The 26,856-nt window shown below is 40.1% G+C and overlaps 1 protein-coding gene across 5 annotated transcripts in view; it reads left to right on the forward strand.

Moving 5' to 3' along the window:
• The first annotated feature begins 8,209 nt into the window (after nt 1-8,209).
• LOC126271912 (focadhesin) overlaps nt 8,210-26,856 on the forward strand; it is a 273,808-nt gene continuing 255,161 nt past the window's right edge. Inside the window, exons 1-2 of one of the 5 annotated variants that reach the window (XM_049974302.1) lie at nt 8,210-8,293; nt 18,729-18,831. In XM_049974302.1, coding sequence (XP_049830259.1) covers nt 18,778-18,831 — 54 coding nt within the window. In that variant the 5' untranslated portion in view covers nt 8,210-8,293; nt 18,729-18,777. Of the gene's footprint in view, nt 8,580-18,728; nt 18,832-26,856 lie in introns of all 5 variants that reach the window. The other 4 variants (XM_049974305.1, XM_049974303.1, XR_007549156.1 and 1 more) reach the window with 4 other exon arrangements.

Genomic DNA, 26,856 nt, shown 5'->3' on the forward strand with positions numbered 1-26,856 from the left:
GACTGCCTACAGGAAAATTAAAGAGACCTTTGGAGATAAGAGAAGCACTTGTATGAACATCGAGAGCTCAGATGGAAACCCAGTTCTAGGCAAAGAAGGGAAAGCAGAAAGGTGGTAGGAGTATATAGAGGGTCTATACAAGGGCGATGTACTTGAGGACAATATTATGGAAATGGAAGAAGATGTAGACGAAGATGAAATGGGTGATACGATACTGCGGGAAGAGTTTGACAGAGCACTGAAAGACCTGAGTCGAAACAAGGCCCCCGGGGCAGACAACATTCCATTGGATCTACTGACAGCCTTGGGAGAGCCAGTCCTGACAAAACTCTACCATCTGGTGAGCAAGATGTATGAAATAGGCGAAATACCCTCAGACTTCAAGAAGAATATAATAATTCCAATCCCAAAGAATTCGGGTGTTGACAGATGTGAAAATTACCGAACAATCAGTTTAATAAGCCACAGCTGCAAAATACTAACACGAATTCTTTACAGACGAATGGAAAAACTAGTAGAAGCCGACCTCGGGGAAGATCAGTTTGGATTCCGTGGAAACACTGGAAGACGTGAGGCAAGGACAGGTGAACGTATGTTTCTAGCATTTGTAGACTTAGAGATAGCCTTTGACAATGTTGACTGGAATACTGTCTTTCAAATTCTAAAGGGGGCAGGGTTAAAATACAGGGAGCCAAAGGCTATTTACAGTTTGTACAGAAACCAGATGGCAGTTATAAGAGTCGAGGGACATGAAAGGGAAGCAGTGGTTGGGAAGAGAGTAAGACAGGGTTGTAGCCTCTCACCGATGTTATTCAATCTGTATATTGAGCAAGCAGTGAAGGAAACAAAAGAAAAATTTGGAGTAGGTATTAAAATCCATGGAGAAGAAATCAAAATGTTGAGGTTCGCCGATGACATCGTAATTCTGTCAGAGACAGCAAAGGACTTGGAAGAGCAGTTGAACGGAATGGACAGTGTCTTGAAAGGAGGATATAAGATTAACACCAATAAAAGCATAACGCGAATAATAGAATGTAGTCGAATTAAGTCGTGTGATGCTGAGGGAATTAGATTAGGAAATGAGACACTTAAAGTAGTAAAGGAGTTTTGCTATTTGGGGAGCAAAATAACTGATGATGGTCAAAGTAGAGAGGATATAAAATGTAGACTGGCAATGGGAAGGAAAGTGTTTCTGAAGAAGAGAAATTTGTTAACGTCGAGTATAGATTTAAGTGTCAGGAAGTCGTTTCTGAAAGAGTGTAGCCATGTATGGAAGTGAAACATGGACGATAAATAGTGTAGACAAGAAGAGAATAGAAGCTTTCGAAATGTGGTGCTACAGAAGAATGCTGAAGATTAGATGGGTAGATCGCATAACTTGACTAGAAGAAGTGATCAGTTGGTAGGACATGTTCTGAGGCATCAAGGGATCACTAATTCAGTATTGGAGGGCAGCGTGGAGGGTAAAAATCGTAGTGGGAGACCAAGAGATGAATACACTAAGCAGATTCAGAAGGATGTAGGTTGCAGTAGGTACTGGGAGATGAAGAAGCTTGCACAGGATAGATTAGCATGGAGAGCTGCATCAAACCAGTCTTGGGACTGAAGACCACTACAACAACAAGTACAGGTTGTAGACACGTAGTTTGACGACATATGGAAGTTTCCGTCTGGCCATGAGTTATGCTCAGATAGCCGAATGTTAAGGCAACTGCTTGCAAAAAAAGCTGGAAATCCTGGTTTGTGTGCCGGTTCAGCACAAATTTTCATTGTCGTCATTCCATTATGCAGCTGATAGTTATCCATTTCGCAACTGCGAATGTACACTCCTGGAAATGAAAAAAAGAACACATTGACACCGGTGTGTCAGACCCACCATAATTGCTCCGGACACTGCGAGAGGGCTGTACAAGCAATGATCACACGCACGGCACAGCGGACACACCAGAACCGCGGTGTTGGCCGTCGAATGGCGCTAGCTGCGCAGCATTTGTGCACCGCCGCCGTCAGTGTTAGCCAGCTTGCCGTGGCATACGGAGCTCCATCGCTGTCTTTAACACTGGTAGCATGCCGCGATAGCGTGGACGTGAACCGTATGTGCAGTTGACGGACTTTGAGCGAGGGCGTATAGTGGGCATGCGGGAGGCCGGGTGGACGTACCGCCGAATTGCTCAACACGTGGGGCGTGAGGTCTCCACAGTACATCGATGTTGTCGCCAGTGGTCGGCGGAAAGTGCACGTGCCCGTCGACCAGGGACCGGACCGCAGCGACGCGCGGATGCACGCCGAGACCGTAGGATCCTACGCAGTGCCGTAGGGGACCGCACCGCCACTTCCCAGCAAATTAGGGACACTGTTGCTCCTGGGGTATCGGCGAGGACCATTCGCAACCGTCTCCATGAAGCTGGGCTACGGTCCCGCACACCGTTAGGCCGTCTTCCGCTCACGCCCCAACATCGTGCAGCCCGCCTCCAGTGGTGTCGCGACAGGCGTGAATGGAGGGACGAATGGAGACGTGTCGTCTTCAGCGATGAGAGTCGCTTCTGCCTCGGTGCCAATGATGGTCGTATGCGTGTTTGGCGCCGTGCAGGTGAGCGCCACAATCAGGACTGCATAAGACCGAGGCACACAGGGCCAACACCCGGCATCATGGTGTGGGGAGCGATCTCCTACACTGGCCGTACGCCTCTGGTGATCGTCTAGGGGACACTGAATAGTGCACGGTACATCCAAACCGTCATCGAACCCATCGTTCTACCATTCCTAGACCGGCAAGGGAACTTGCTGTTCCAACAGGACAATGCACGTCCGCATGTATCCCGTGCCACCCAATGTGCTCTAGAAGGTGTAAGTCAACTACCCTGGCCAGCAAGATCTCCGGATCTGTCCCCCATTGAGCATGTTTGGGACTGGATGAAGCGTCGTCTCACGCGGTCTGCACGTCCGGCACGAACGCTGGTCAAACTGAGGCGCCCTGTGGAAATGGCATGGCAAGCCGTTCCACAGGACTACATTCAGCATCTCTACGATGGTCTCCATGGGAGAATAGCAGCCTGCATTGCTGCGAAAGGTGGATATACACTGTACTAGTGCCGACATTGTGCATGCTCTGTTACCTGTGTCTATGTGCCTGTGGTTCTGTCAGTGTGATCATGTGATGTATCTGACCCCAGGAATGTGTGAATAAAGTTTCCCCTTCCTGGGACAATGAATTCAATGTGTTCTTATTTCAATTTCCAGGAGAGTATTTTAGAATTGATATAGTCACAGCAGTGTCAGTTCCTGTGGACATGCATGCGTGTCTAAAGGAACACTGCACCATATTTCAGAATAATGCAGACACTGCGATATCGTATAATCAGTTATAGTCCTATAGTCTTTGTCCACCCATATTGGAAAGGTAATTACTGAGATCAAATCATAGGAGCCAAATAATGGTTCCAGATCATTTTTCCCGTGGGTAACTTTCAGAGAAACCACTTTGAAACCACCAGAGATTATTGACTGGTTGCTGTTGTCTGGCATACCATTATAATGACTCCATATGCCTCATGAACAGTTCAAAATTTCCGATTGGGGATCTATATGCAGTTAAACTTAAAAGTAAGGTTTTTTTCAATATTAATTCACAAGCAGACACTTTATGTGCTGATACTACAAGATCTAAATGTATTCTGTCTTAATAAAGGTAACAACTTATCTCTATCCTACATTAGTTCTACATTAGTAACATGCTAGAGCGTAATTTCTTATATTTATCTTTTCTAGTCCTGTAGTTATGTCGTGCTTATATACGCACAGCATGTCATCTTTTCAGAGCTCTCTACTTTTTCCAAACAAACACGAAGCTCTTTTCCTTTATTGCTCAGCCGCCTAATATTCTGATGAAATAAGGTAACTTTATTTTTCTGTGCATTCTTAGGTATTTTGTAATTCTATGCTATTATTTTAACCTCTTTATTATAGAATGCTCGAATCCTGATTCAAATCTAAAAAAGGTAGCTCACTGACACCAGTAGCCACAGAGATATTGCTTTATTCAACTATGTCCCCCCTTCCTCCCCAAATACATTTTCTCCAAGAAGCTCAGTCAAACAATCTTTCCCTCTCTTATTCAGGTGCAGGTCTTGTCTAGTACACCCTCATCTACCAACTTTAGCGACAGGCACTGCACTCATATGAGATTTCAGTCCAGTGAGAGGCAGCCTGCTCAGCTCACAAGGAGAATGCTTCAGGCATGGCCAACAAATTTGGCTCATATTTGGTAGGTCACTTGTGTACAACCTAAAGTGAAAGAATCTAAGATAGCTGAACAGCCCTCTGTCTTTAAGAAAAGAACTCCTAAAGTTCATTATGTGTAACTGACTCAAAGATGACAGAATATATAGATAAGTGAAAACTGTACTTTCCATGACCATATATGGTGTTCACAAATGCATATTTTCCTTGAAATCCTATTAAAACTATCGTTTATGTATCCATAAGATATACATTGTGGAGAACCTGTATTCAGCAATGTTTTTTATTTGTATTTGTTTCACATCAAAATTGATACTAATAGGAGGGTTGATAAAGTAATTAAATCACTAAAGAATAACAGCGAAGTAGACAAGTAAATTTCTCAAATGACTTGCATTAGCAAGAAATATTAAGATTTTAAGCATGTTTATATGAAAACAGTTCTGAGTAAGACAGTTGTGAAGACGAGAGTGCTGGATGTAATTATAGTTCTTGACTGTAACTACTATATTGAAATGGAAATTTATTTTTGGCTTTAGAGATTTAAAACTATTCTTGACCCTCATTATCATCCTATATAAGTATAACAGCGTTTGCATTGGTGTTATCATTGAGTGGTAACTGTCCTGCACATTAGTACAATGTTTGATTGCAAAATTAGTATGGTACTGGTGAAACAAAAGTACATTTATATCACCTGAGATCTGTCAGAACCTTCACTGTGGGAGTCTGACTTTCAGCATTCTATTATTTTAGAGTCATATCAGCTGGGATGTTGTTATACAAAAAAATGCTTACATTTTTATGTACTGCATATGAGTAAAGTAACAAGAAATAAAACGTTTATCCAACTCACACAAGTTACTTTACATGCATTTTAATAATTTTCTAATTCACAATGGTATAGAAAAATATAGACTCTCTTTGATACTTAATATCTTTAGAACAAAATGACATATATTGCAATTTTACACGGAAGTGTAGTCCATTGTTTTCTCAACAGATTTTGGCGCCCTTTTTCCAGAAGATTACTGTGTAGCTATGAATGAAATACAATTGCATTTAATCAATGCAAAGCCATATTGAAGTGGTCCTGGGTGTACATAAACATGATGGAAGTACAATGGCAATGGCGTAATGTGCATAGAACTCAGCCACCAATATCAGCAACAATTTATTATATTTAAAATAAATTGGAAGCTGACGGTACTGTTCAGAATAGTGTGGCATGTAGAGTGGTATCGTGTTGGGCAATTTCGGCAAGATTGCAACAAAACAAGTTACTTATTATTAATGTAACATGAGATTTTATTTAATCACTGCTTTGACCGGGTAATGATCGTTATTTTGATAAAGAAGTCTCCACCTGTGAAAGTGTAGCAATTTTGTCTGTCAAGCAATGTAAATGGCACTAAGTTCATGCACAAAAGTGATCATATACAACCAGCAAATAAGCTAAATACATGATAAGTAATCTCATCTATACAAGAGTAAGGATTTTTAGCAATCTTCAGTTCTGTTGCAAAATAATCTCATTATTAGTTGCAGATCGTCTATCGAATTTACTGCTACTGTTAATCGAGTTTGCAACACTTTTCTTTAAGTAAAATGAACAGTTTTGTCACACAGTACCACAAGCACACAACACTTATGTATTGTTACCTGTCAAAATATTTCATAAAAGTTGTTATGGAATATTTAGGCTTCATACATCAGCAGTGAACAAGTTGCTGTTTGCATAGGCGTAAGTTCACTATACTTAAAGATTATTCACAATCTATGTGGAATTTATTACCTCTGAATGGGTTCTGGCCACCAAAACACAATTATTATCGCAATAATGACCATCAAGATTTATATCTGTATAAAAATTCAATTTAAAGCTGCAACTGGAATATTTCACTAAGATCGTAGCTAACGTAAGACAATAACTTATCGATTCTCCTTCAGGCACCGTTTTCTACTAACGAGTAATATATCTTAAATCTCTTTGTACCTTTACTATATTTATTAACATTTAAAATATTTCTCAATGTTAATCGCTTATTATTCAGCATTTATCAGTAAACCGCGCTGTAGCTCAATAGAGCTAATGGCTGCGCTCCATGGCAGCTGATCAGAAAACTTAACAGTTATATAGAACGAGAATCATACTGAAATAAAAGTTCAAAGAAAGGGAATTCATTTCAGTGACACAGAAACTCTATTTTTCAAATATTACTTGTCAGCATAATACAGTTTGTTACAAACCTCTGTGCTATGAGACATCAATCACAGCCGATCAGTTCAACAGTTCGATCAAGAAGGAGAAGGATTATTCTAGAAGAATCATTGGTAACAAAAGATGGAGATTTTCATTATCTTTTTCTATGGGTATTGTCTGAGATATAATTTCTTACAGAATATTGAATTATGTTATTGACAATTTACTATTTATTATTTATTATGTTTTATTAATATCATGAGAATGTTCATTTGCACTCCACGCACAATGCTGTTGTATTGCAACATTTTACTAGGTCACCTCACCCTAAATCTGTGAAACAGAGTGCACGTAAAAGCAGAGTAAGCCGATCTAGTGTATCACGAAGTCTGAAGGCTCCAAAGTGGAAAGTGTACACTCCAAGAAACGCTGTATGGATTAAATGAAGACGACCCGGATCGAAGGATGGAGTACTGCGTTTGTTTTGAAGGTATGCTTCGCGAAGATGGATGGTTTGCAGAGATGATTCTCTGGTCTGAGGTGGCGCAATTCAAATTAAACGGTACTGTAAATAGCAACAACTGCGTGTTCTGGAATCCTCAAAGTCTTCATGTTCTTATTGACAAACACGTTAATCTATCAGGTCTTAGTACAGGGTGTGGTCTGTGGTTTGATTGGTCCATTCTTCTATGAAGCTACTGTAAGTGGTGAGATGCTGCAAACACCGATTTTGTTTGCCATCCGAAATGTTTATGGAAATGAAGGATTTTACCTACAACAATATGGCGCTCCGCATCACTATCGCCGGGGTGTCAGAGGCTACTTGGATGAAAATCTGCCTGTATGATGAACAAGTTGAAGAGGGTGTGTTGGGTACCCACCATAGTCTCCAGGCCTTACACCTCTTGACTTCTGCCTACAGGCAACTGTTGACAGCAGTGAGCTTGTCGTATTTAGTTTTTTTAGTGGATTCATTTTCAGTTTTTGTGGTGTGAGTGCGCCAAATATTTATGTTCATCCTGTGTGCGGCGGTGTTCCATGACATTATAAAATTATATCTTTTCCTTTTTGTTATGGTTAAGGTGAAATTTTTGGTTGCAAAATAGCAATAAGTTATTTTTACTCCAATTTACCGTATTTCGTTCTGTGTTTTTCTGCCAAACATAATTACTGACATCAGGGTCCTTGAAGAATGAAGTTTATCAACAAAGGCAGCTACACTGAAAGAACTTGGAGATTCCACAAAAGTGTGGCTATCACACTGGCAACACTGACAGCCGTAGTTCGGTCAACAGTTCAGCGGCACTGACGTTATTTGGCTGCTAAAGGAGCTGTCACTCTGAGCTGTTTAGCGTGTAATTATATAAAAGAAGTGTACTTCAAATTCTGTTCTTAATCTTCCTTCCTGTTTTTCTTATATCACGTTGCAAAACATAATTTTAATTTTAAATTCAGTGCATTAATGTCATCTTAGTAAATGAGTGTTTGTAAAACGATTCTTTCATATAGCGTTCATTAAAAAAATGACGATCATTCCACTTGGGACCTGTGGAAAGTACATTAGCTTATGTTTCAGTTGTAAATAATTGTCATGCATTATTGTTTTTCTGACACGGTCTATATCTTGGAGGACTTCCTCGCTACGGATCAATTGGAATGAAAGTATATCTAATCTAATCTAAACGAAGTGACTTTTCGAGAACTGCTGCTAGGCAACACTCGAATCGAACGGTACTAATCGATACTTCGAGAGCGATAGCAGCTGGCGCAAGTTAATGTTCAACTCTGATCTTGAGTGGGTGTGTTTTTTTGGAAAGACTTTGTGCCGCGTTTGATGTGTGCTGTTACGGGGTAAAAGAATTTGCAAATGTTCGTCCTGCATTAACACAAACAGAAAATAGTGTAAAAAGTCGTCATCTTTTGATTACGGTTTCCCTTTCCCCACAATAAAATATAACATCGAATTAACCCTGTAACAGTAGCATTTGTGCGGCACGTGGGTCACACACGTTTTAAAGAAAGTAATGTATATATAAAGCACCGTAATTCCTTTGCCGAAGGAGACAACCGAAACTTCATGTAGTTGAATAGTGCCCCAGTCGGAGAGGTATTTCATCCTGTATTGACTAACACTCAGGTGGGCTGCGACGTTCGCGTTTTATATGTAATAACGATCGGTTCACAAATGTCAATTTTGGATACATATGAAGAGCGGTCCAGTTGAATTTTAGGGACTGTACCAGTCAGTATTGTACTACTGCCCTAAAATATTTAGCGTGTTTTTTTATTGTAACCGTATTGGCTGTTGACAACCCACCTCGAACGTATTTACACGTTGTACGTGTGAATTCCACATGAGACATTATTTCAGACAGCTGTCACTATGCCATATACACCTTTTATAACGAACGTTAGCAGAGCGCCACGGCACAACTAAACGATCTGTACTTCACTTAAAGAAGATAATTGAAACGTACTTATTTAAAATAGATGTTAATCTGCTTCATACAGCCAGTGGTACAAGGAAAACAGTGATTGCACTGGACACTGTGAAGGATCATACAACTAAAAGGAAGCGATTAATTACGAGCTGTTAGGAATGCAGATATAGACTGGCTTTACTGCCTGATACAGAACTATTTTTTTTTTTTGCATAGTTTTTTTCGTTTGTTTGAACAACCTGACTTAATTACAGATATTTTGCAATCATGGTTGGAAGTTCTCTCCTCCCCTGCCCCTGTAGGAGAGAGGTTTCGCATTTGTTTCATAATTTTTTCAGAATAAGTACACCCTTCAGTGAATGTTATATTATTCATATTTTTTTTCTACATCCAACCATAAGTAACTGTATTGGTTGTGGAATAAGTTGAGTCATATATTAACAGTGTAGTTATTATAAGAAATTGCTACTGAAGTTATTAATGCCATCAGTTAATTTACTTGGTGAAAAAGGCTTTAAATGTGCACAGTGCAAATTGGTGTAAGAGTTGATAAATGTGGGGAAAAAAGTAACTGCTTCTGTGCTGCATTAAGAAACTGCACGTTACCAGCTTCTTGGTCAAATTCTTAAAAAAAAAAAAAAAAAGACACTGATGTTTGTTGATAGATAACAGTAGTTACTGAAGAATGGTCATCTATTTACTATAAGCATCAGCATTTTCTCGTGCTACTAGTGCAGATATCCAGTTGTTGAATTTAAATATTCAAGGAATTTATAGTAGCAGATTGTATGATACCTACATTTACATTAATGTATTATTGTAAAGAATACCCAAATTTTGCTTTTCTTTTGTATTGTAGTTGATTAAATCTCGTTAGACTTCCACTAATGGATAAATGTACAGTACAGGTAATTTTTGGGTCCCCTTTGACATGCCAGTGTCATAATCAAACATTAGTTATAAAACTATCTTTTAATGTCGGTGGATTAATATTTGCATGGTTCAAGGATTAAGAGCATGCCAGGTATGGTAATTCAAAATGTTCTGGTGCCGCTGCTATATTCAACTCTCTCTCTCACATGGATCATAAGATTGTGGAGGACTGATGTGTAAGTTCAGGTCCACACATACATCTTGGACTTCTTATTTCGGTACTTTCACAGAAATGCCATATCCCATCAGTGGCACGGTCACTTGTGGTAGCAGCCAAAGACAGTATACCATTTTGGGTGCAATTCCTGACCAGCCTTCTATGTGGACTTGTTCACTAAACACCTAATATATGTAGATGAATGCACTGAACTTAACATAGCAATTTTCAGTGACTGTTTGCAACCCATGCCATCAGACACATCAACTCCTACGTCCCACTATTGGCAACAACAGCTCCTTTTAATTGTGTTGATGAGAAGTGGCCCTCTACTATTGAAGATATGGTTTTCTCCCACAGTCCCAGTGGCCTCATTCTCCAGGAGTCCATGTCACACCCACTGCCCCTCACCAATTCTTCCTCCAGCTGCTTCAGTCTGATCCTTTCACTTAAGTTTATTTTGTAGTTCTGTGACTCTGTGAATTATCATTCAGTGATCTTCCGGAACACTGCAATTCTTATCTGTACCACAGTTTCTTTGATATACCCCTTTCGTCTTCCCTTGCTGGCATGGTCTTACAGTCTTGGTCTGTACCCCAACCTGTTCTTCTCTTTATCCTTCACATTACGTCCACAAGTCCTAGGTCATTCCACCTGCTCCGCCTGACACAATCCTCAGTTTGTTTTTATGGGAGGGGAGGGCAGGTGCCCATCTGGGATGATCCAGTATCATATCAGTGTTCTTACTTCTCACTTCTGCTGAATAAATACTTTTAATAATTTGGCCACATAGCTACAGAAGATAATTTTATAAAGCAATCAGGAGTAATCATATGGAAAATAAGATACTACCCTTGCCTTCAAATCAACACAATTAAAGATACTGACGAGTTCAAAACAAGCTTCACTGAGCTACTTTATTAGTGAATGACCGTTACTGTTTATTTGTGCTCAAACAGATTATTCACATTTGCTTGAAATTACATAATATATGCCTAGATAAAGACAAACTGTGTGTTGTGAACCAATAGTGGCCTGTTCAGTTATGGCCTAGGATCTATCTGCATGGTTGAGTCTGGACCTTCGCTCAGTGTGCTTGTTTTATTAACTAACGTGTAAGGTTTTGAGCAGTCCTTTAGGCTCATTACGCCATTTATATAGATCAAAAGCAGGAGTGGCGCAAGTATGGAACCAAATGATTTTTCATGTTTTTTGACTCTTCCCATTCAGAGTTTAGTTTTGGTGCCATGATCAAGTTTGTGAAAGTGACCATCTGCTTTCTGCTATAAAGTTAAGACTCCAGCCATTAGGAAACCATGTCATAAACAATATTATATTAATGTAATGAAACACATTTTTAACCTTGTTTCACAAACTTTATTATTACTGTATGACCTAGGTGTCGGGTTATAAGCTCATTTTCTAGTACGTAACTGATCCTCAAGCAAAGAAAATAAGCCACCTGTTTATTCCATCAATTCTTGAATTAAACTGTAAAAAATCATCTCTGTTGACAATTTTAACAAAATTATGTATGGATTTACAAAATTCATGAAGTTAGCATTTACAATAAAGATGATTAAATGTACACTGGAGTAGAGTTAAGCACAGAAACAGAATTTTTTGTTATGTTGATGAAGACACCAAGATTATTCTTCTAAGTAGTATTTGCAATATTGTGTAAAAGGGGTGAATATTTGAATTCAGTTTTTTAATGAGTAATAAATTAGGGGACACACACTTCTGTCCCTAAATTTCTAACTGAGTGAGCTTTGTGACCTCCCCCTCTGTGTGTAGGACTTCTATATCTGTTACGTATTTGTGGTTTTTATTCATGTAGTTTTCTGCAAAGGATGAATCTTGCTTCTTTAATCCCCAATTTATGTGGTGTTCTTTGAGCCTAGAGGAGATGATCCTCCCAGTCTGTCCACTGTAGCAACACTGACACTGCTGGCAGATGAGCACATAAACCCAACTTTTCATAATGTCTGGTTGTTTATTTTTTGAACTGAAAAAATGGTTCAAATGGCTCTGAGCACTATGCGGCTGAACTTCTGAGGTCATCAGTCACCTAGAACTTAGAACTAATTAAACCTAACTAACCTAAGGACATCACACACATTCATGCCCGGGGCAGGATTCGAACCTGCGACTGTAGAGGTAGCTCGCTTCCAGACTGTAGCGCCAAAAACCACGATGAATTTAAGAGATTCCTACCTACTGCTTATGGGACATAGAGAAGCCCAGAGAAACTCTTTGCTTTTAAAATGTTGTGTATCCTTTTTTAAGTTTACCTATAAAATGTAAACAGCAATATTTTCTTTTCATGGTGCCCACCGGTTGCATTAGAAATCTAGCTTTGCTTCTTCAGTGTTGTATTGAAAATGTTGGAATCAAATTCATTATTTGTGATTATTGTTTTTATTGTATTGAGTTTCTGGTCATAGTCTTCTTGGAACATGGAGACAGAAAGAAGAGAATGCTGCATGTTTGTAAGCTGTAGGATGTTGAGATGAAGGGGATGCGTGTGTCAGTAAAGGAGTCTTTTCCATAAATTATAAATATATGTTTTCTGTTTCCTATCTGTAAGCTGATGTCTTGGAAATTAATGGTGGAATCCCTTAACTTCATACTGACCTTTATGCTAGTATGCCATTGATTCATATTTTCCATAAAGTTCCACATACAGAGAATGCCAGTGACATTTTTTACCAGTAGTTCACTATTAAGAAAAATCAGTATTCCACTTGTCCGTGAACATTTCTGCTGGCAAGGGGGTTTAGGGTAAGCCCATTGTCAGACCATCTGCTTGCTTATAATAGCTCCCTTGAAAGCAGAAACAGTTTCGATTTAAACATCATTCCACTATTCTAATTATGTTCAGCTGTTTTTTTTTTTTATTATTATTAAATTGTGTAAATACAATGACAGTAACACAACATTTATTCAGTATTTCACACGAATGCTGCAGAGCAAGCTATGTACACTAGGAGAGACTAATTTTGTGTTTGTTGAAATCTTATCATCTGTTAAATAAATCTAAACTGTTCTTAATGCTATATTTCCTTGTGAAGTTCAGTTTATTCCTCAGGATGATGATGATCCTCCTGGTGCTTATATTGCAAATACCACTGGTTGCATTGGAACTTCTTTTTTGTGGAGTTTGGGTTTCTCATACAGTTGTGGAAACCTAGGATTTATTTGAAGAATGCTCTCATAGACATATTCAGAAAACTGTGTTGGAGTACTTGTTTACTACCTGCTTCAACTGATCATTGTGTTTAGCTGTTGCATCTCCTTGGTATGTTTTGCAGCTGCACTCTCTGGAAAAGAATTCCTTGTATAATCTGTTTTACTTAACAGCACTACAGGCTCTCCTTTATCTGCTCTAGTCATGATCATGTTACTGCTTCCAGTCCTAGTTTTAAGTTCCTTCAGGACTAAGAACTCATTGTTCTTCTTATATTGAAGTTGTTGCTGTGCCTGCACCTGCTTAATTTTTTTCTGCACTCAGTACTTTCATAGTCATCTTTCTGTAGGGCTAATTCTAGATCTACTCTTAGATGGTCCAGCACTTGGTATCACGTTTGGAGTGTATGTGTGGCCGTTTGGTTATAACTTTTCTTCTGGTTCCGTCAGGGTTAACGTTGATAAGAAACCAGATCCCTACTGTACTTAGTGAACAACATAGATAGACCAAAAGGAAATTGTGCAGTTCACTTTTGGTAGGTAACACTTCAAACAGGATAAGCAACATTTTAAAAGCAAGGTGTTACTTGTGCTTTTCTATGTCCCATAGGCAGTAAGTAGATGTCTCTTCAATTCAAAAGATAAACAACCAGATATCATGAAAAGTGTGGTTTATAAGATCTGCCAAGAGTGTCAGTATTGCTATACTGGGCAGACTGGGAGGACAATCTGCTCTGGGCTTAGACAACACCATAGAAGTTGGAAGTTAAAGAAGCTAAATTTACCCTTTGCTGAACTTTACATAAAGAAAAATACCCAGTAGCCATGGAAGTTGTGCACATAGAGAGAAAGGGCACAAATATTTCTCAGTTAGATATTAAGAAACAGATGTATGTATCCCCACATGACTGAATGAATGAACTCAGTTCAACTGTTAAGCCCTTTTAGACATTATGCAATTCCTACCTAGAATCTTGGTGTCTTCATTCGCATAACAAAAGATTCCGCTCCTGTCCGTGTGTTGATCTACTCCAATCTATGATTAGTTATAGTTATTGTAAATTTTGTCCTAATGAATTTTGTAAATCCATACGTAATATTGTCAAAGGAGATAACTTTTACAGTTTAAGTCAAGAATCAATACATTAAAAAGTTGACATGGTTATTTTTTCTTGGTTCTCATCTTTGGAACCAGTTTTGTGCCATAAAATGGGCATGTAACCCAAAACTTAGGTCTACATTGTGTGATCATTTTACATTAGACCACTCTAGACAGGCATTCTTAGCTATCCATTGCTCACGTTCTTGCACAGCTCAAGAACATCTAGCATGTCACCTCTAATATTCCTGAATGTGTGCAGATCCTCCATATTATCTTCTCCAGTGCTAAATCTTGCTGCTGGCTGCTGAGAAGTTTGTAAACATTTTCTTGTGTTACTTAGTTATGAGAATCAGGAAGACAATCATTTTCACTATTTCTTCAGTGTCAGTAGTTGTTGACACTGTAGCAGCCAAATGATCTCTGATTCCTATTATTTTAGAAAAGTGTTTAATACAAAACCACAGAAATATTTCTCTCTGCCATCTGTTCCTGATGCTTGTATCTCTGATTCTGTACCTGGTAAATTTATGTTTATCCCCATTACAACAGCATAGTTGGTGAATTCAGATGTGGTATTTCAAACGGTTTCTCTGAAGAGCTCCACAACTTCAGTACATAAATGAGTGGACAATAAAAATGTTAGCATTTTTTGCTTACTTTTGACACTTGGAAAGATTATTTTATGATTAAGTTTTAGTTGTTAAACATTTGTGAATTCTTTTTCATGATTCTTAGCCAATCACCTATGGCATCCCCCCTTTTCCAATGTAGACACCGAACAACAAAATTAAATGATAACTTTCTCAAAACCCTATAACTGTCTCTCATTGTGATGTATAAATATGAAATTTGGCTGAAATGTGCCTACAATCTTCCACTGTAATGGTACAAAATCAAGGCATCCTGCGATGTCACTCCCGGACTCAGTGATGTTTCAAACAGTGAGGTGTCAACACATGCAAAAATAAGGCCAGAGCTCAGAAATTCATGTGAAATGTAAGATGGATGACTGGTGTCACATTTGCACCCAGTTTCACCACAGTTCTGCCCAATGCCACTGTGTCACACAATTGGAAGGTTGTCGCAGTCCCTCTTACTCACATTTTAACCCTTATTTTGACACCTCTGTGATGGAGGTCAGAACTGCAATGCCCAGTGTTGAAATCATGCAGATTTCTTATGAGTGACTGACGAAAACCTTTTAGGCACATTGCCTCTCCAAATTGATACAAAAAGGCCTCAAGGGGTGGTGTAAAGAGTGTCAGTAAAATTACCTCTTTCCTTGAGTCATTGGTTCCAACACATTTCACAGCTGAAAATGACAGTTCGCAGTGCGGTGAGCATCAGGAAGCTGTGCTTGAGAGCCTTTGACATTGCTGAGACTCTTGGACGTTTCAACCTTGTCTGGTGGCATGGAATGTGATCACATCCTTTTGCAGTGCAGCGCGACCATAATTTTTGCTGTCCTGTACAGGCTGGAACCTCCAGAGACCGTTCAAAACCATTCAGTGTAATTTAAATGTGATACAAAGCAGCAAAGGGCACTTATGCTTTTTCAGCCCATCTGTTTTGTGCCTTTCTGTGAAATGTGGCAGGGTCACGGGGCAGTGCAACATGAACATAGTCCATGAATAAAGCAGCAAAGGATCCCTCTAAGACCACCAGTTTTTTTTTTAGACATTATTCTTTTGACATGTTTGATGCGGCCCATCACAGATACCTCTCCTGTACTAACCTCTTCATCTGGGAGTAGCACTTGCAACCTATGTCCTTAATTGTTTACTGGACATATTCTAATCTCTGTCTTCTTCTACAGCTCCTTCTAGTACAGTGGAAGTTATTTTCGGATGCCTTAATTGATGTCTTACCATCCCGTCCCATCTTCTTGTCAGCATTTTCCACATACTCCATTCCTCACCAATTCTGCTGAGAACCACCTCATTCCTTACCTTATCAGATCACCTAATTTTCAACATTATTCTGTAGCATCACATCTCAAAAGCTTTGAGTCTCTTATCTTGTTTTTTTTTTTCTTTTTCTTTTCTTTTTTTCCCCCCCGCACTGTCCATGTTTCACTACCACACAATGCTTGCTCCAGACATACATTACAAGAAATTTCTTCCTCAAATTAAGGTCTATGTTTGATACTAGAAGACTTCTCCTGGTCAGGAATGCCCTTTTTGCCAGTGCTAGTCTGCTTTTTACACCTCCCTTGCCCTGTCCATCATGGGTTATTTTGCTGCCTAGGTAGCAGAGTTCCTTAACTTCATCTACGTCGGGACCACCAATCCTGATGTTTAGTTTCCCACTGTTCCTGTTTCTGCAACTTCACATTACTTTTGTCTTTTTCGATTTGCTCTGTGTCTATATTTTATAAGTGTTAGACTGATCATTCTGTTCAGCAGATTCTGTAATTCCTCTTCTGTTCCACTGAGGATAGCAATGTCATTGGTATCCTTTCACCGGTGAATTTTAATTCCTCTCTTGAAGCTGTCTTTTATTTGTCATTGCAGCTTTGATGTATAGCACTTGCTGGCTCTTGCAATCTTTGCACTTGTGTGGATGATGTTTTTCCGAAAGCCAGATTGTGTATTGCCAGACTCGTACCTCCTACACACCAACGTGAATAGTCATATTGTTTCCACTACAGCAGGATGTGCACTGATATGAAACTTCAGTGCACACTTTGCTCCAGAATGAAAATTTCATTCTGGAAACATCCCTCAGGATGTGGCTAAGCCATGCCTCCACAATATCTTTTCTTCCAGGAGTGCTTGTCTTTCAAGGTTTGTAGGAGAGCTTCTGTGAAGTTTGGAAGTAGGAGACAAGGTACTGGCAGAAGTAAAGCTGTGAGGACAGGCCGTGAATTATGCTCGGGTAGTTCAGTTGGTAGAACACTTGGTTGCGAAAGGCAAAGGTCATGAGTTTGAGTTTCAATGTGGCACACAATTTTAATCTGCCGGGAAGTTTCATTCTGATACTGATTGTCATATACAGGCCCTGCTTAGATACATTTTTTTAGCTAGCCATAGGGAGTGGGTCTGTTATTTGTAGAAAGGGATCGTTGAAAAGTCTAGCTACAGGTGTGTTGACATGGACCATCTGGTTGTTATCTTCAACTATTAGATCATCTTGTTTGTTGATAAACTTACCAGTTTTCTTTCTGACTATAAGTTTTTTACTTTGATTTTCAGAGTTTTTAATTTCTGATACAACATGTAATCTTTTGGATTTTTATTTTAATGGCCCTTCACAATAAAGAATAATACCTTTTATAGCATTAAAGTGGTTGGTCATTTATGCTTAACCTGCAAATTTTGTAGAGTTCTACATACAGCCTCTATCCCACTCATGCACTTTAAAGTCCTTTCACCTTCTCTACTTCTCTCTTTTTCTCCCCCCTTCATGCCACTCTGCCCCTCAGCAGCACAGCCTCCCAGCAATGCACGTAGGAGTTCTATCCTGTCCCCACTACTTCCCTGCACACTCCCTCAGGAGCACTAACATCTTGCCCCACCCATAACCTGCTGTTCCTCGCCTTTTCTGACCAATGCTGCCTCCTTACCTCCACAACCTACTCCAGCAGACTGCTGCTCACATCAGACACATTAGCAGTCAGACCTCAGCATTCATGGACAGTGGCCATTAGTGTGTGAGTTGTGCTTGTGGGAATAAACTGCTAAAATATTTAAACTTCATGCATGTCAGTGAGTCAGTGCCTTGTTAAATAGAAATCACCATATATATAAAGTTTTCGCGTAACTTCTTTTCTTGTGGAAATATGTAAAGTGTAATAACTATAATTGTGCTGGTAGGCAGTAAATTTTACTGTACAGGCTTATGTTTCCATATGTTCTTCTGTGCAAAAGCTATTCATATGTATAGTTTAGAGTTTATCATTACTTTTATATTGTATGAGAACTCCTGCTTTCTTTATATTGCTCCTGCAATTGTAAACTGCTATTTTTTAATCCTCAACACTTAACACTTATATTCATGCATTTAATTAGTGCCCACATAGACACATTACATTAACTAGATTTCATTTCCTAATTCATTGAAGCAAAAAAAAAAGTGATATGAATGAATTTTTGTAGTTGGTACTCCAAAGTGTGAAAAAAATTAAAAGGGTGTTATGATCATTAGGATAACCTGCTGCTTGAGTAAAAGCTATTTTGTTGCCAGTTTCAATTGCCCAAATCATCACCAAGCCTCTGTGTAACAAAGGATAGTTGTTACACAGGAACTTCTTATTCAGTCTTCAGTGGGGACTTGTCTGTGAATGTTTAACTTGCCTCATTTCAAATACCAGAATGTTCTCCTTCATGACGAGATTTACAAAACCCATGTGTGAATGCATGAGAGTGAGCGAGTGCTTTAGTTCATGCTTTGACCCACAGTTGATTTAATGGTTTGTAACTTGGTTTTGTAAGTGTAAAATGAAGTATCTTGTGCTCATTACAGATGCAAGCATCAAGTTCCTGAACATCACTGACACATCCCCTTTTTCACAATGGAAGAAATAGAGTACAAACTGAAGCAGAAAAACACTGTCATTATAGTAAATGTGAGTCTTGGTTATTTTAATCTTCTCTCATAATTATTTTAATTTTTATCTTTACCTAAGTTTAACAAGCTAAAAGTTAATGAATTACTATGATATGCCTACATTTGATTTCGTCTATGGATAATTCAAGATGTCCAGTAGGATACAGAGGCACAGCACTGAAAAGCTGGCAGGCATGTGGAAATCTTTAAAAACTTAGTAGCTTCTAAGTAAAGTCCTTCAGGTTAACATGCAAACATGCACACACAGAACTACAGTTGTCTCCTAAAGTTGCCACCTGACTTGAACAACCATTGATAGCAGGGATTTGCAGGCAGTGCTGAATTTTATATCATTGTGATAAGAACTGCTATAGAAGTGATACCTAAATGAGAAATTCAGTTTTAGTGCATCTGCAGCTGCAGCAGTGTTAGCATATATTTGCTTTTAGTAATTAAGTCACTTGTCACTTCTTTTACCTCTGAGAATATTTGTTAATCCGAAAAAAAAACCTGTGCTGCTCTTTGTTTGAGTCTTTTTTAGACTATAGCCCCCCGCCCCCCATTAGTTGGCGAGTAAGTCAGTTCAAATGTGAGTGCTGTTCTCGGCTGCAGGTAGAGTTAGTTGCTGTTCATAAGCAGCTGGAAATCAGCCTGACCTGTGTCAATTGATTGAAAACTGTTTTGAAAGGGTGTGGTGGGTGAAATACTGAGAGTCATGTACCAGAAATTAGAGGATCCATCACCAATCATCGACTTGACTGTGAGTAATATGTCAGTGGGAAGTCCAGGGTTCCTGCACGGGGGAAGCAGAAACCAGAAAAACTTAGGTTATTACATTATCTCCCTAAGCAACAAGTTTGTAATGCTGTCTTCCTCTGAAACTGAGCCAATGTGACACACATCACCTGTTGGGAAGCATGCTGTGACCATTGTAGGGGAATAGCACAAAGGGACGGAAGGGTGAACTTTTGCACTCTGTGTCATTGCCTGGAGGTCTCATTTAACATGTTGAAGCAATCGGTTAGTAACCACTCAGGGAAAAAGAAGGCAGATTATTGTAAACTTTGAAATGAAAAATATCTTTCTCCTGGGCTTTGAGGTCATATTCGGATCATCCAGTGACTTACAGGGAAGGGTGAGGAGGCATGTATTGCTCACGGAGTTTCAAAAAATCTCACAATCTGAAACATTGTCTGTAGAACTGATAGGGTCCCTCTGATTCTGAGCCATATAGATGGGTGGAACTAGAGACTCCAAATGGTCTGTGGTGAACTATGTTGTGAATATCTGGACTTACGCTACAGTGCTGAGAACTGTAGGGCCCGCTAAATGGGGCAAGGTTACACTACATGTTATAGGCTACTACCTAGGTAACTGTGTATTGAGTGAACTTTTTTTAGGTAACTCTCCACCCAATTGGGTTAGCAATATTTGTAAGAAATCCCAAAGTATTAGTGTAAGACCCAAAGGAATGGCGCTCATGCATGGAAAGATTAAGTTTCTGCTGATCAGTTGCTGAAGAATTTGAAACAAAGCAAAATGCTGTGGAGCTCATATCATACAAGGTAGAGAAGTTGGCTAAAACCCTAAATTTACAACAGTGAGATTTGTTTTTTGTCCAATTGAAGTGTATATTGGAAGAATTGGCTAACTGAAAAGGAATGTAGTGTATTTGCTGCAGGAGCGACAAATTAAAATCAACTTATATAGAAATTGAAGCTGCAAGTGAGCTTGTTTGGTCAAGACTCGTGTCAGTACCAAGGGTGTGATTAACTTATAATTGGACCCTTGTTTCAACCACTAGATTTGTCACCTAATATAACCAATAACTGTACAGAAAACCTCACCTTGGTAGTACAATTTTTCTCCAATGGCTCTATCGTCATCAGAGGAGACTTGATTCATCCAGTAATCAATCCTCGTCCATACCCTGTAATATACTCTGAAGTTCATGATAGAAGTTGCTACCCATTGTATCAGTTATTAGAGGTTTTTCCCATCCCATTGACATATGGAGCACAGGAAAAATGATTGCTTAAATGCCCCTGTGTACTGTAATTAGCTTAATCTTGTCTTTGGACTTACTACATGAATGATACAAAGGATGTTGTTGTATATTCCTAGAGTCATCACGTAAAGATGATTCTTGAAACTTACAAAGTAGGCTTTCAAAGAATAGTTTGTGTCTGTCTTTAAGCATTTGCCAGTTCAGTTCTTTCAGCATCACAGTGATACTTTTTTATGAGTCAAACAACTCTGTGACATTTGTGTTGCCTTTCGTTGTATATGTGCACTGTCCCCTGTTAGACCTTTTTGGTTTGGGCCCCATGATATTCAGCAACATTCTACGACAGGTCACAGTAGCATTCTATAAACAATCTCCTTTGTGGATTGATAGCATTTCCCTAATATTTTACCAGTGAACAAAAGGCTGCCACATGCTTTACCTATGACTGGATCTATGTGATCTTTCCATTTCATATTCCTACAAATTATTACACCCAGTTATTTGCATGAGTCAACTGATTCAGACTGTATCTCATTTATGTAATAATTTTAGTGTACTACATTTTTTCATATTGTGAAGTATGAAGTTTTACATTTCTGAATGTGTAAAGTGAAGTTGCCAATCTTTGCACCACTTGAAAAAATCTTATCAAGATCTGTTGAAGATATGTGCAGCTTTCTTTAGACTGTACTTCATTACAGACAACTGCGTCACCTGTGAAAATGCAGGAGGTACTCTTGTTTGCCATGTTATTAATATACAACATGAACAGCAAGGGTCCCAAGACTTTTCCCTGGGCACACTTGAAGTTACTTCTACATCAGTCAACGACTCTCCATAAAAGATGACAAATTGCATCCTCTTTACCAAGAAATCTTCAACCTCATCACAAAACACACTTCTGAAGCATATTTGTGGTACTGAGTCAAGTGCATTTCAAAAGTCAACAAATACTGCATCAACCTGAGTGTCTCAATCCATGGCTCTCAGAATGTCATGTGAGAAAAGCCTTCAGAGACTCAGCATTTGTTTGATGCGTATGGACTTGGTGACCCAGGGGTTCCTGAGCTGGGGACTGTTAAGCTCCACCAGTCCCCTGCCACCGTAAACTCTGAGCATGCTTCGGCAACCTCTGGGGAACCTGCGGCACTCAGTTGTATAAGGCTTACTCAGGCAAGTGGAGCTCTGTCTGAGTGAACCTTTATTTCCATAGTTGCACGTGGAACTGAGATGGAACCCGCGAAACTATCATCTTCTCCTCCCAGCAGGAAGGGGTGTACCACCTGGGAGTTCTCACACCCATTCATAAAAAAGAATGAGGGAGGCTAGTCTTCCTGATAATCAACTTGTTGTCGGTAACGGGGCTCAAGAAGTCATGAATCACAATGTCTTTGTAGTGATCAAGAGGAAGGAGAGGACATTTGAAAAAGTGTCGCCCTTCCATATCCGTAAAGGCTTAGAAGGGCTGGCTGGTACCCTAAAGTCTATTAAGCGGATGCGAAATGGTTCCTTACTTGTTGAGACTAACTGGACTAAGCAAATGAAACTCCTTAAGAAGTCACAGAAATTGAGTGAGTACATCATCGTTGTTGAGTTGCATACCTCCCTTAACTTTGGCGAAGGTGTGGTAACCTGCCATGATATTATGGATATAGACATTGCTGAACTCAAACAAGAATGGACACCACAGGGGATCATAGATATGGAACAAAGGACACACAAGAACAATGGAGAGACTGAGAAGGATACCACTTTTATTGTGATCTTCAATTCTTCAACACTACCTGAACACATCATGGCAGGTTTCGTCCAACTTAGGGTTTGACCCTGTGTACGTAACCCTATGTGATGCTTCAAATGCCAGCATTTTAGTCATATAATGCTGAGTTGCAGAGGTGAAGCAACTTGTGGGAAATGTGGAAAGGCAGCCCATGAAGCTGGGACTGACTGTCCATCTACAGCAGTCTGCATTAACTGCTCTGTGAGTCACCCAGTCTGGAGCTGAGCCTGCCATGTTTTTCAGAGGAACGTAAAATTCAGGAAATCAAAGTGTCCAAGTGGATACCCTACGCAGAAGCCGAAAAGGACTATCAGGTGGTGAAACCCCCAGTCTTGACCACTTCTTATGCTTTGTTGGTGCAGAAACCTTTGACTCAGATGTTCCAGTGTTCCATTATCCACCTACAGCACTTGTACTTGCACCTGTATGTGCCAAAGTAAAGTGAAAGATATAGCGATCCAGACAGCTACAACAGAAGAAACCAGTAATACTTCCACGGTGCACAGCGTGAAGGCACCCCAAAAGCAGAATGCCCCTCAACACCAAGTTTCTTGAAAGAAAAGTGGGGAAGGGAGCAGGGAAAGAATCCCAACATTTGGCACGAAAGCTGACCAGGTGCCGTCAGACGTCATTCTGGCAGCACGTCTGACTGATGATGACGACATCATGGATTTTGATGCCTAGCCACCAGAATCAGTCAGCTCTAAAATCCATCTCGCTCTACAAGTGCCTCACCACTCCAGTGCAAAGACAGGGATAAGTCAAGACCACATTGATGAAATGGCTCCCGTACTCCAATGGAATACAAATGGATACAGGACTCATCTGTAGGAACTGAGACTCCTTGTACAGAACAGATCCATTTGCCTCTGCCTTCAAGAGACTCATTTTAAATAGACTGGCACTCCTGTACTTGGAGGCTATTACCTTTATAGAAATAGGGGCCTTACTGGTGAGAGGCAAAGGGTGGGGTTGTAGTGTTTGTAAAGGACACTTTTCACTCTTCACCTACTCTCTTAACAACAACATTACTAGCAGTTGCTGTTCGGATAGTGGCCCGTGTTGACATCACAGTGTGCTCTGTGAACTTACCATTCCATGAGCCTCTTGATAGTGAGGTCCTACTCATCTTCTTGATGAACTAACCTGGCACTTTCTTCTTTTTGGGAACTTCAGTGCGCACAGTGCACTATGGGATTCTAACGCCACATGCCCCAAGGGTTGGATACTTGAGCATATGCTACTCATGACAGATCTTATACTGCTGAACATAGGTCAAGCCATACATTTTATCACTGCTGCAGGTTCATCTACAGCCATAGACATCTAATTCTGCTCGCCTGCTCTTGGAGACACTCCTCAGTGGGCAGTGGACAATGACCTTCATGATAGTGACCATTTCCCTCTCTGGATCCATCTACCATGGAGCAGACCCTGGAAGAAAGTCACTGACATGGTTATTAAAGAAGGTTAACTGGATACTTTATAGGCTGTTAGCTGTTTTCGAGCAACGTGATGGCGTCCAGGGCTGGGTGGATCACATTACAGCTGTGATTCGCCATGCCGCTGATGCATCTGTCCCAAAGTCCTTGGAGGTGACCTGCCCCTTGGTGGAATGTTGAGTGTCATTTTTGAATCAGGCACAGAAGGGCAGCTATGTGCAGATTCAATCGATGCTCTACAGACGTGAATCTTGCAAACTTTCAAATAGCCTATGCGAAGGTAAGAGAATAATTCGGGAGAGTAAGCAGAGGTCTTGCTAAGATTTCCTGAACCCCATCAGTATGTCCACATCTGCAAGTAAAGTATGGGAAGCCATCAGGAGGATCTCAAGGCACAACAATCGACAGCCAATAACAGCTGTACAAATACAGAGGTCTCTTGTAACATTGATTAGGGACATAGTTCAGACAATGGCTGAATCATATAAATCCATTATGGCTGATTCCAGACAGGATCCCACCTTCCGTCTATATCGGGAGGCCCAGGAGAAGGTTGATCTTGATTTCCTTTCCACCAACATGGAAGAGTACAACCAGCCTCTCTCTCTGTGGTAGCTGGATTCTGCTTTGTCAGTTTTTTTGTGATATGCCACCTGGAAACAACCTGATAACCTACAGCATGTTGCAAGAGTTGGACAGACAGTTGAATGAAGTCGTCCTCCTTCAGCTCTTCAATAAAATCTGGATAACTTGTGTGGAAAGAATCTATTTTAATCCTAGTTTTAAAACTAGGAAAGGATTGGACAGACCCTGGTAGTTATTGTAGTATTAGCCTGACAAGTTACGTAGGGAAGACACTGGAGTGTATCGCCAATTGGCACCTAGTGTGGGTTCTTGAAACAGGTCCCTACTCAGTCGCTCCCAGTGTGGGTTCAGGAGGTATCACTACTCTCTTGATAACCTGACCCTGATTGAACCTGCAATTCACCAAGCTTTCCTTCGTAAGCAACACCTTAACGTTGTTTTCTTTGATTTGGAAAAGGCCTACGACACCACCTGGAGGCATATTATTTTGTCGCAGCTCCATCAGTGGAGAATCTGTGGACATCTACCGCTCTTCATACAGTCCTTTCTCTTGGACGGGTATTTTAGATACAGCATTGGGAATGCCCTGTCTGACCGTTTTAAGCTGGCGAATGGTGTTCCTCAACAGAGTATTTTGTCACGGCTTTTGCCATTGCAATCAATAGTATGACAACCACAGTGTGACGACCAATACTATGTTTCTTGTTTGTGGACAACTTCTCCATCGTCTGTGCATCCTTCAGCCTCATGACGGCTTCTTGGCAATTGCAGCTGACGATCAGGCAGTTGAAAGAATGGTCTTGCACCACAGGTTTTAAAGTCTCATTAGAGAAAACAGTTTGTGTTGATTTTAATCGTTCATGCTGTCTGTTTAATTTGCCCATTTTAAAACTGGGGGACACCATCCTCACTATTAAGTAAAAGGTGAAGTATCTGGGTCGAACCTTTGATGAGAAGTTAACATGGTTGCCACATCTTAAAGAACTGAAACTCAGATGTCTCAGAGCCTTAAACATCGCGAAATATGTCAGTCATAGATCTAGGGGAGCTGACAGGGCACATCTTCTCCAACTTTACAAGGCCTTTGTGTGATCCCAGCTTGAATACAGATGCCAGATTTATGGGTCAGCAAGGTGTTTGTACCTTAAAGTGCTGGATGCAGTTCACCATGAGGGTATTAGGCTGTCTACAGGGGCCTATTGCGTGAGCCCAGTTGTTAATTTGTGTGCAGAGGCTGGTAAGCCTCCGCTGTCTATTCAACATCTTCTTGTAGTACGCCAAGCATACAGGGCATTGTCCATTCCTACATCGCCAGCATCCAGTTAGGTTATTCAGCCACCATTGTAATGGCTGTTCAATCATCGGCCATGAGCAAGACGGCCATTTGGGATCTGTGCAGGGGAGAGCCTTGGAATTATTGCAGTTTGGTGGCATTAAGGTCCAAAGCTGGGTTGGAGTAGGGCATCCCACTGGCTACTACCAAGGCCCAGATTGCTTTTAGAACTGATTACTTACCAGAAGCATTGTACCCCAGATTATGTTTTTAAACTTAAATAAAAGGAGATTTTACATAGCCACCCATATTTTATTACTGTCTACACGGATAGTTCTAAGCAGGGAGATTTATTCAGCTGTCCTTTTTTTTGTTGCTACTCTAATAAATATCAGTTTATGTCTCTTCTATGAATGCCTGGACACTATTTTGGTGCCACTAACCACCTTTACGTATGACCAGAATTTCTTCTGGTTTTGGGAGAGATTTTTTGATAATGCGCTGTTGTTCGCCATCTTGACAGCTATACGTGTTTCATTTAGCATTTCTCCATCTGTAGCCCTTGCTTTGTTTTACCCCTGTTATGCAGTAGCATAATTTTCTTTAGAAGTTTCTGTATACTATGGAGGGTTTCTGCATACTATGGGGGGTCACTCTCAATCATGAACTGTTCTACTGGATACATAAGTGTAAGTGCATGGTCAGATATTCTTTTAATCTTGAGCCACAGTTCTTTTACATGCTCTTCTTCAGAGTTAAATATTTAGAGTGCCTTATTGAGAGACAATACTAGTGTCTCCTAATCAGTTTGCTGAACAGGTAAACCTTTATAGTTGCTTTAGTTGCTCTTTGTACTTACATAGTCATGTTTTCTACAACTGCCTCATGCTCACTGATACCAGTTTCACTGTGGACATCCTCAAAGAAGTCAGCCCTGTTTGTTACCATTAAATCCA

This window comes from Schistocerca gregaria, chromosome 5, assembly GCF_023897955.1.
Source record: "Schistocerca gregaria isolate iqSchGreg1 chromosome 5, iqSchGreg1.2, whole genome shotgun sequence".
NCBI classification, from domain to species: domain Eukaryota; kingdom Metazoa; phylum Arthropoda; class Insecta; order Orthoptera; family Acrididae; genus Schistocerca; species Schistocerca gregaria.